This window comes from Rissa tridactyla, chromosome 22 (assembly GCF_028500815.1).
Source record: "Rissa tridactyla isolate bRisTri1 chromosome 22, bRisTri1.patW.cur.20221130, whole genome shotgun sequence".
Classification (NCBI taxonomy): domain Eukaryota; kingdom Metazoa; phylum Chordata; class Aves; order Charadriiformes; family Laridae; genus Rissa; species Rissa tridactyla.
In genome coordinates, this window is record NC_071487.1 from 5162539 (window position 1) to 5173070 (window position 10532).

Below are 10532 nucleotides of genomic sequence, written 5' to 3' on the forward strand. Positions count from 1 at the left end.
GGTAGTGTATTTTGAGAGATGGGGGGGTGAGTTTAGGGGAGAGGGGTGCATTTGAGGGGAGGGTCAGAGTAGCTTCAATAGGGCCTTTTCTCCTGTGTTTTTCCATTAAAGGTTGCGGTGGGCAGTATAGTTGGGGGGAGGGATGTGTTCATGGGAGGGGGGGGTTAGAGTAGCTTCGATAGGGCCTTTTCTCTCATGTTTTTCCATTAAAAATTGTTTCTCCAGCCCCGCTCCGTGCCTGTCTGGGAGGGGAGGGAGCGCGGGGGGCAGCGGGAATCAGCCCCCACCAGGTGCCACAGCCCCACTGAAGGGGGATTTTCATTAATACTTGGCCCTTGTTTAACTTGGACGTTCAAGCAGATGAACTTTTTCTGACTTACTTCTCCCTGTATATATACATCACACTTTCCAACTTTGTGTTGGCTACAGCCCATGCCAGAGAACAGGGGGCTTTGTCCCACGGCTCCTCCATCCATCCTGCAGCCTGCCCACAGCAGGAAGAAGGCACAACGGCCTGCACCAAAGGAGGAGCAAAACCCACTTCTTCCCATGGGCCACCAGCAGCCGAAACACAAAGCCCTCTCACACCTCTGCTGGGCTGAGCTTGAAAACGCTTCCAAAGGGTAATGTGGAAAACCCTGTTGCCGGAGCAGCACCAACAGAATTCTGCCCACGGGACAGCTTCAAGCAGATTTACACCTCTGTGCAATGGGAGACGGCTGAGCCCTGAGCAACCAGGCCTTGCATTTACTGCTTAAAAAAAACCCACATTAAAAAAGCCCACACCAAGCGCCCTGCATCTCTGCAGAGAGCTCCACCTTCTCCAGCTGACAGCCAGCAGGAGGCAGAAGAGCCAAAGCCCCAAAGCACAGAACCCCTCAGAGGTCACCAGATGGGGGCCTCTAGGGGGGTTGCTCTGTCCCTCGAGCCAGGATGAGCCCTGCTCCCCCGGCACAGCAGCTGCTGCTCATCCCGAACGCCTCACAGGTCAGCACCCAGGAGGTGCCCCAAAACGGGACGACACCCCTCCCTCCTGCAAGGCCCACACACCGGCCGCCCCTCCCCACACGGACAGCCCCTCCCCCGGGGGTCCTGCCCCCACGGCCAGGCCCTTCCTGAGGGCCGCCCCCAGCCCACAGGCCCTGCTGCCCCGCAGAGCGCTCAGAGCCTCCCACAGCCGGACGGACACTGACCTCAGCGGCGCTGCGACCCCTCACACAGCCCGCCCGGCCGCCGCCCCCGGCCCACACAAACCCCGGCCCCGCCGCCGCTCTGAGGCGGCCTGGCCGCCGCCGGGCCTCTTATACCCGCCCCGCACACGCGCCCCCGTCACGTGGCCCGCCCGGCCCCTGCCCTCATCCCCGCGTGCGGCAGCATGGCGGCGGCGGCACCCGCTGAGTGCGGGCCCACGACGGCCCCGGCCCCGGCCCTGCCCCGCCCCACCGGCCCCCCGGTACGTGCCCGGGCCCCCTCCTAACCCCCCGGTACGTGTCCGTGCGAGAAATGCTCCTTATCCAACACCAACGGCTCAGGCCGTGAACGATACGAAGCACGTTGTATTTGAACATTCCCGCAAGAACGAGTGACCTAGCAAGCAGGCACACTTTTGGTTCTTGAAACACACCTCTTTATTTCCTAATCCCCAGCCGAATTTTCCCTCCCATTTCCTGTTGGTTGGGTACTCCGGGGTTCACAGCCTCTCCGGAGCGCCTCAGATCCTTCCTGGATGTCCTGCCCTCTCTTTACTTCTCCTTATGTTACACCTAAAGGGATTATCTGACTAGTTTATTTCTTTCCTTTTTGGTAAAACTGCCCAATGTCACTAGCCCTGGGTAAATGTTTGACCACCCTTCTAGTCACTAATCCGGTAGGAATCAGTTTGTCCTTCTGTCCGTGCGATAAGAGATGTTCCACAAGCCTTTGCTGGAGCCTCTTTGTCTAGTCGTTCCCTTATCGTGTCACCTCCGATGGAAACGGCTTTTTTCCGCTGCAAAAACAAGACCTGCTTTTCTTACAATTTCCCCCTTCCCTTTTTCATAATCTTACTGCTTTTTGCGTTCCTAGGGCATGGTTCCACATGAGGCCTCTAGGGCCGACAGCATGATGTTACATTCTTCTTCTTCTAGATGAAGCATTTTTCCCGGCTATGGGGGAGGGTCTACTTCCATTCGTTTCGTTAGGGCAGTTTCAATCAATCACTGAACTAATCCTCGCACACAGAGAATGATACAGCATCCTACAGCCGCTAAAACTCCTGCTACCATTATAAGAGAAGTCAATATTGATACCGCCACACCTTTCCATTTCCCAAACCAGGAATCCAGCCAACCTGTCCGTGAGGTGTCTATTCCAGAGTTCTCAGCTCACTCATCAGCTAGACTGGTGAGCCCTTGAAGGGCGTTAGTTATAGTACCATCTGGAGCTGGATTGTTTGAGATGAAGGTACAGCGCCGATTCCCTACCATTACACACACCCCTCCCTTCCCCGCTAAGACCATGTCCAGCGCGATCCTATTTTCCCATGCCATTCGGCTGGTTGCATCCAATTGTTCCGCTATTACCTTTTAATGTATCTCTGGTATAATTAATAAACTTCTGTTGGTTATACTGAAATATAATTTATCCAATCAACATTTTTGTTTATAGTTACCCACCAGAAAAAGACAGACTCGAATCCTGCTCCTATCCGATTCCTTGCTTTGTGTTCATCTGGGACCCCTCTAGGGACTCCAATGGGATCTCTCTCTAGATCCGTTCATCAAGGGATACACCTCAACTTCTTTTTACTCTACTGCCTGAGCTCAGGGATCCTGTTCCTTTTTCAAATGCCAGGGTGAATGGTATTGCCAATTGTACCATTCCACATGTACCTTTCCAGTTAGCCGGCAACACAGATCGCAAAGTCCTCCCTCCACAATACCACCAGAGATCCACCCGAGGCACTCGTAACGCTGAGCCGTTTCCTTTCACATCCTTGGTCCCATTCAGAGTTTCAGTGCACAGGGTAAATCCCCCCCCAGGTTTGGCAGCATTCACGCCCTGCCGTGAGAGGCACGCTGGACGGTTCCCAACTGCTGTGGAAAATTTAACGTCTCTAGACTCCAAGGCAGGAAACAGTAAGGAAAGTGAATGACAAGTCTCATTTCCCCAGGCGGTCTTTTCTGGGTATAACGCTATCATACACCACATCCCTATGGAATCTTTCGTCCACCCTAAGGGAAAAGGGACGATCTGTGCTGGGGGCCTTCCTGTGGCACAAGCAGAGCAATTGCTTTGGTTCAAACTATTAACAGTATATTACACCCTATTAACAGTATATTTTACCCAAGCATTCGTCTCACCGTACCCTCTTTCAATCTCAAATGTTTGTCTAAGACCTTTAATCTCAGAAACCGTTACCAAAGCTGGATCATTCGGTGGTTCCCACTGTTGTATTACTGGGAGTTTAGTAGTCATAGTTGTCCCTTCTGCTTAACTGCTATTTTCCAGTACGTCTATTCTAAATCTTCCCCTTGGATCCCTTCCAGACACATCTGCTCCTATTCCATATATTAGGTCACTTGATCCACCCGTCATCAACGGTCCACCCTCCAATTTGGGTAGTCCACCACACTCCGCTCCATTGTTCACAAAGTGCAGGCTCAGGATATCTCTCTGCGACCCTCCAAATTTCTGGGCACGGGTACTTGTTTTCGCCACTCAACTATCTTTGGGCCTCTAGATCCCCACACTCCAGTACTTGTCAGGCATCAAAGCGTATGGTCTGTGGGGTATCTGGATGTATACTCCGTAGGTGATCTGGGTGTACACTCCAGCTTCCTAGTGGGAAACACAACACTGCCCCTATGACCAGCATCATCGCAAAATGCTTCTTAAAATTCATGCCGTACACAGATTTATATCTCCCGACTGGATAATCCTGCCCCAGCCCATGGCTTATTGTCTCTTTAGGGTTACTCGCAGCGGGCTGTCAGTAGAATGTACAGTCCACTGTTCTACCGGATCTGTTGGCGGGGGTTCAACTGGTCCTTTTAGCTGAGTGTAGTGAGTCCAACCCCTGTCGGCCGTCCTCACTGCAGTCCCAGTGGTCAGTAACACTTGGAACGGGCCTTCCCATTCTGGTTGGAGCTTGGTTTCCTTCCAGGATTTGATCAAGACCCAATCTCCTGGTCGAAAGGCATAGACTGCAAATTCCAATGGTGGCGTTTGGGCAAGAAGTCCTTTATTTCTGAGGAGAGAGAAAGAAGATGACAACCCCAGTATACAGTTCTTAAGAAACACATCTTTAGTTTCAGAAGCAGGCAAGTCTTCTCTGTTACCCATATAAGGTAGTCCAAAAAGCATCTCATAGGGCGAGAGACCTGTATCTTTTCTAGGAGAAGTCTGGATCCTCAACAATGCTATTGGTAAACATTTAGTCCATGGTAATTTGGTTTCTAAAATCAGTTTCGACAATTGTCTCTTAATGGTTTGGTTCGTCCTCAACTTTTCCTGATGATGGGGGATGCCAGGGGGTATGAAATTCCCACGCTATCCCTAAACTTTCCATAATTCCTTGAAGGATTTTAGAAGTATAAAATGACTGCCCTGATCTGAGTTTATATTCTCCACTAACCCGTACCTGGGAAGAATTTGTTCTAGTATTATCTTAAATACCCCTGCTGCAGTAGCTGACACCAAGGGGTAGGCTTCCGCCCATCCAGTAAGATGGTCCACCAGGACTAAAAGACCTTTTCGTCTGCCTGTTGGTGGCAGTTCAGTGAAGTCTACCTGTATACTTTGGAACGGTCTCAAGCTGGGCTCTCCTCCTCCTGAAGATTGCTTTCTCAAGGCTTTCTTGTTTGCTTTCTTACAAATAATACATCCCTCACAAATTTGTTTGGCCATTGTCTATATGCCAAAGCATCTGTACTTCCACAGAACTATTCGCACATTGCTTGCGTTCCCCAATGGCTTCCCTGTTGTAGCACCGTCACTATTTCTCTCATTGTTTGTTGACCATTTCCCTTCCATCAGGCAGAATCCATTTACCATATTTCTCCACTGCCCCTGCTTCTGTCATTGCTTCTCCTGCCCCAAGGCCGCCTCTTTTGCCACCTTGTCCTCTAATCTGTTTCCCCTTGCGGTAACTGAATTGCCTCTCTGGTGACCTTTAACATGTACAACTGCTGTTTCACTTGGTATTAATATATTAGCTTTATAAGTTCTTCATGTAAAAGTTCTTTCCCTTTGCTATTTATTAGTCCTCGTTCTTCCCAAATTTTACCAAAGGTATGCACTACCCCAAAGGCATAATGAGAGTCTGTATAAATTGTTCCTTCCCCTTTCTCCAATTAATTTAAGTGCCTGGTTTAAGGTATATATCTCACACGTTCGAGCAGACCATGCACTAGGTAATTTTTCAGATGCTTTTACTTGTTGGCTCACTCCATCCACCACCGCATATCCATTACACTTCTTTCCTTCTATCACTCTTGAAGAACCGTCTATGAACAAATGAAGACCCCCAGATAGGGGTTCTTCCCTTAAGTCAGGTCAAATCTTAGTCTGGTACTCAATTTACATCTAAGCATTCGTGTGTAAGTTCTTCATCCTTTGCCTCTACTTTTCCACAAAAAGCTTGCTGGGTTAAGGCAAGGGCTGGTAGTTAAAACCAAATCATCCTTTTCAACTAAAATTTCTTCATACTTCAGTATTCTTGAATTGGTTAGCCATTTTGCCACCGTTTGGGCTAAAATGGCTTTTACTTGGTGACGGGTGCTACCTTCTATCATTCCCCTGGCCACCCTCGGGAGACGGGATCTAAGAGTTTAGATAAATAGGCCACTGGCTGCCGCTTATCCCCCCCCACTCTTGAGTTCCTAACGCAGCCCCTTTGTGTACAGTTACAAATAGTTGAAAAGATTTCTCCAAAGAAGATAAGGCTAAAACTGGAGCTCTAATTAGTCTCTGTTTTAAATCTTCCACTAAATCTTCCTCTTCTTCTGTCCAAACCAATACATTCGGTTCTTCAGCTAACAGTTTGGAATATAGTCCTTTAGTCTTTTGAACACACCCCTCTATCCACAGTCCACAGTACCCAGTCGGCCCCCAAAATTTTCTCACTTCCCTCTTGGTCTTTGGCAGAGGTAAGTCTACTATTCCTTTGATCCTCTCAGGATTTATTTTTCAACTCCCTTCACTGACTAGATGTCCCAAGTACTTCACTTCTGTTTCCACATATTGCAATTTTTTTTTTTTATTGTTTTTTTGGAGACCCTCAAACCTTGCTGTCCCGAAAAGTTCAGTAACTCATTCGTGTCTGCGTTTACCCTGCCTTCTTCCTTCCCAGATACCAATAAGTCATCCACACACTGAAGCAGGGCTACTCCCGATTGAGGTTTGAATTGTTCAAGCACTTGTTCTAACACTTGCCAAACAAATTAGGGGATTTTGTAAATCCCCCAATGATAACACCCTACCGGTGAACCTCGAGCTGCTGGTAGGAGTGGTCGGGGCAGTCCTCGTCCCGTTATTCACCCCTCTTCCTCGCCCCCAAGTAACAGTCTAAGGGGTCCCACTTTGGGGATTCAACTTCTTTGTCGGTTGAAACATCACCGACAGTCTGGGCTGGGAATATATAAAATGGATTTGGGCGTCCCCGAATCCTGAATCTATTCATCTTGGCTCAGCAAAAAACATATTCACCTTCTTCTAATTCCTTATTATTCTTTATTATTCACATACATGTTTAAAGTCTGACAGACCCAGTCTTTATCAGATCCAAATTTGGGCCAAAATACACTAGGAGATCTTATGGGTTCTTTGGTCCAAACAAATTCAAATGCAAATGCAAACATGTCCCCCCTGGGACACCCTGAAGTTCTCCCGTGAGGGACATGGGACCCCCAGGGATGTCCCCAGGATCCCCCCCACTCCAGGACACCCCTGGGATCCTCTAAGACAGACACAGGACCCCCTGGGACCGCCCCCACAATGTCCACGGGCCCCCCATCCCTCCTGGCCCCTCCGGGATGCGGTCTGAACAAAACAAATCATTTTCTTTTTATCTTTATCCCTTGTATAGGAAGAATCATCCCAAAACCTCAATATTCTCCCCTAAAGGACTGTCTGGGGGAATGTTGCCGGGGTCTTTCTTATTATCCCCTTTTTCATCCCTAGGCCTAGAATTCTTTATTTCCCATTCTGAACAGAGACTTTTCTTACACCCCTTCCTTTCGCTTCGTCCTTCTCCGGCTGCGCCCCTCGCGGGACTACAGAACCGCGGATCCGGACTCCACACTCGCTTCGTACCGCAGTCCATCTCGGTCACTCACACACACCAAGTCTCTCAGAACGTCCCCGACCCCCAAGGGAATACTTTAACAGTCTGATTTTTCTTACCTTGGTCCGTGCACGGAGTTGCCTGGTCGTACTCTCCGTGCCTGCGTGCTAGGTCGCCCGTTCTTGCAAGAAAGTTCAAATAAAACGTGCTTCGTGTCGTTCACTGCCTGGGACGTTGTTAGCGGATAAGGAGCGTTTCTCACAAACGCCACGTTCGCCGCAGTTCTTTTCCGCAGGGATTTGCCCAGCACAACGAAATCGTTTAATGTTTCTTTTGATTCGTCCGTCCGACACGGACAAAACGCGGCGCAGCCACACGGAACCCGTGACTCCTCAGAAGCCCGGGATGGCCCCAGGCCGGGCCGCTCCCCTCGCCCGTCCGGTGCCCGGCTCCGCGCCCGGGGCCCTGCACGAACCGCCCTCCTCCCGCGCGGGTTTTGTCTCTTTTTCTTCACAAACCGCCGCGAGTGCGGAGCGACGGCCCTGCCCGAGAGCCCCGGCCGCTCCCCTGCTCCGCCCCGCCCGACGCCCCCGCCGGGGGCCGCTCCTCCCTTCCCTCCCCTCCGCGGTCACGGCGCGAGCCCGCCCCGCGCGGTGGCCGGAAGTGCCGCCGTCCCGGCGACCCGCGCGCTCTCGCTCCTTCCGGCGCGGCGCCATCAGCGGAGCGGCAGGTGAGGGTTGGGGCTGGGGCCGGGGATCCGCGTCCATCGGCGGCGGCGCTGACCGCGCTCTCCCCGTAGGCATGGCGATCCGCTACCCCATGGCCGTGGGCCTCAACAAGGGCTACAAGGTGACGAAGAACGTGTCGAAGCCCAGGCAGTGCCGTCGCCGCGGGGTGAGTGTGAGGCGGGGGAGGGCCGGGCCCTGGGAGAGGCGCTACCGGCAGCCGCGGGGCTCGGCCGGGTCTGCTGCCCCCCCGGGGCCAGCGACTGGCGGAGGGACCGGGCAGGGCCCTGCTCCTGCTGCCTGCGCGCCGCGTGTTGCGGTCGTGGGCCCGGGGCAGGAGGGATGAGCCGCCGTGCCGCATCTCGGGGCCGCGGTTGGGGCGGGCCGCGGCTGCAGTTCGGATCTTGCTCGGGCTGCCGGGGGGAGGCAGGGCCGCTCCGAGCCCCCGCACCACCTTGCGGTGGCCCGGCTGGAGTGAGCGGGATGGTGCGGGACCGGGAGGGCTGTGGGCGCTGCAGGCGACTGACTTGGCACTGAGCTGGAGGCGCAGACTACCGCAATGACTGCAGCCCAGAAACCCCCCGCAGCCTGGGCTGCATCCCCAGCAGCGTGGGCAGCAGGGCGAGGGGGGGATTCTGCTCCTCTGCTCCGCTCGGGGGAGACCCCCCTGCAGTGCTGCCTCCAGCGCTGGGGCACCGACAGCAGAAGGACACGGAGCTGTTGGAGCGGGGCCAGAGGAGGCCCCGGAGATGCCGGGAGGGCTGGAGCCCCTCTGCTGGGAGGACAGGCTGAGAGAGCTGGGGGGGTTCAGCCTGGAGAAGAGGAGGCTCCACGGAGACCTTCCAGCCCCTGCCAGTGCCTAAAGGGGCTCCAGGAAAGCTGGGGAGGGACTCTGGAGCAGGGAGGGGAGCCACGGGACGAGGGGGAACGGTTTGAAACTGGAAGAGGGGGGATTTAGGTGAGATCTGAGGGAGAAATTGTTTGCTGTGAGGGTGGTGAGCCCCTGGCCCAGGTTGCCCAGAGAAGCTGTGGCTGCCCCATCCCTGGAGGGGTTCAAGGCCAGGTTGGCCGGGGCTTGGAGCAACCTGGGCTGGTGGGAGGTGTCCCTGCCCAGGGCAGGGGGTGGCACTGGGTGGGCTTTAAGCTCCCTTCCAACCCAAACCATTCTGTGACCGTTAGCCATAGCAGATGGTATGGGAGTTGAATGTCTCTTTCTGGGGAATTGCGGAAGTGTGTGCTTTGAGGGTCTTCTCCGTTTCTCTATCTGTTGGGTGGAGCGTTGTTCTGCCCTGAACTGCAGTGACTGGGACCAACAGAAAACATGTGGAAAAGCACTGAGTTTTAAGGGTTGAGAAAGCTGGTGATGTTACACGTGGAGTGGGGGCTTAAATCATGGAAAGTATTAAATTTGCAAAGGTGGGTGTGGAGTGAAATAGCTGGTTATAGAATTGTCAGTGGAGCAGTCTGTAATGGAAGAATAAGATAGATGTATTTCAACCATAGCTTAAATCCAGTTAGCAGTGAAATAGAAAACAGGGTGAAGTTTCTCCCAGTCTGCTTCTCTTGCTGGGAGGAACAGGTTTAAATTAGCACTTAACATTTATTGTGATCCATATATTCCACTCCCCCCCATCCTTTCCTATAGCGCCTGACCAAACACACCAAGTTTGTGCGAGACATGATCCGGGAAGTCTGTGGCTTTGCACCCTACGAGAGACGTGCTATGGAATTGCTGAAAGTTTCCAAAGATAAACGTGCTCTGAAGTTCATAAAGAAACGGGTAGGTCAATCCAACATGTTAATGAGGACGGTTAAAACTCTGCTTTAGTTAACTTTCTGTTTTCTGCCCTTCCCTAGGGATACTGTGATTTTTAATGCTTTTATTTTTTCAGTTGTTTGGGAAGTTACTGGTCTGGGTCTGAGGGAGTGGAGGGCGAATGCCTCTTGGGTTGGGTGGGAGAGTGGGAGGTGAACATAAAGGTACTTTGCCAAAAAGGCCCTGAGCTACAGCAGTCCAGCCTTGCCTTGCTATTTTTGCATTATTTGCACATCTGATGTGGGGAAGAGGAGATGGAGATTGGATACCGTTAACCAGGTGACTTGAAATGTGGTTCATTGAGGGCACCTATGAGAGCTGAGAGCAGCTTCTTCCTTGCCTCAGGTCATTCTTGAGTAGAAGTACCACTGAGATGTGATGGCAAGTAGTTCCTGGCTGGCCAGTTGAGGTGGGTGGGGTTCGAGCCCACATTTACCAGGACTTTACCATCCTGCCTACTTTTTGAGTAAAGCCTCTTCAGGGAATGCCTAATGCAGCCAGGCAGTTTTAGCTGTTGTTCCCTGCTGGGGTGAACGCTGACTGCACTTCTCTTTCCCCTGCAGGTTGGCACTCACATTCGGGCCAAGCGGAAGCGTGAAGAACTCAGTAACGTCCTGGCAGCCATGAGGAAAGCTGCTGCAAAGAAGGATTGAGTTGTACAGTTTGTAACTCAATAAAGTCCTGTCTGAAAAACAGCGTAGTGGCTGATGATGGTACATCTGCTTCA

The 10532-nt window shown here is 52.3% G+C and overlaps 2 protein-coding genes across 2 annotated transcripts; one reads left to right on the forward strand and one right to left on the reverse strand.

Moving 5' to 3' along the window:
* Window positions 1–1567: 1567 nt before the first annotated feature.
* LOC128900813 (uncharacterized) lies at window positions 1568–8067 on the reverse strand. The gene is made up of 3 exons (XM_054182333.1): window positions 8048–8067; window positions 7384–7884; window positions 1568–4228 (listed from the first exon to the last, which is right to left on the reverse strand). Exons 1-3 carry the CDS (start codon window positions 8065–8067, stop codon window positions 3937–3939), a joined length of 813 nt encoding a protein of 270 aa, XP_054038308.1. The 3' UTR covers window positions 1568–3936.
* On the forward strand, window positions 7909–10500 carry RPL36 (ribosomal protein L36). The gene is made up of 4 exons (XM_054182056.1): window positions 7909–7994; window positions 8064–8158; window positions 9635–9769; window positions 10369–10500. Exons 2-4 carry the CDS (start codon window positions 8066–8068, stop codon window positions 10456–10458), a joined length of 318 nt encoding a protein of 105 aa, XP_054038031.1. The 5' UTR covers window positions 7909–7994; window positions 8064–8065; the 3' UTR covers window positions 10459–10500.
* Window positions 10501–10532: the final 32 nt, after the last annotated feature.

Excerpts from the sequence above, each read along its gene's own strand:
- RPL36 (XM_054182056.1), top strand. The coding sequence starts at position 8,066 with ATGGCGATCCGCTACCCCATGGCCGTGGGCCTCAACAAGGGCTACAAG. Across the intron at positions 8,159-9,634 it reads GGCAGTGCCGTCGCCGCGGG|CGCCTGACCAAACACACCAA; the intron begins GTGAGTGTGAGG and ends CCTTTCCTATAG. Across the intron at positions 9,770-10,368 it reads TGAAGTTCATAAAGAAACGG|GTTGGCACTCACATTCGGGC; the intron begins GTAGGTCAATCC and ends TTTCCCCTGCAG.
- LOC128900813 (XM_054182333.1), bottom strand. The coding sequence starts at position 8,067 with ATGCCTACGGGGAGAGCGCG. Across the intron at positions 7,885-8,047 it reads ATGCCTACGGGGAGAGCGCG|GGGAGGGAAGGGAGGAGCGG; the intron begins GTCAGCGCCGCC and ends GTGACCGCGGAG. Across the intron at positions 4,229-7,383 it reads AACTCCGTGCACGGACCAAG|AAATAAAGGACTTCTTGCCC; the intron begins GTAAGAAAAATC and ends CTCTCTCCTCAG.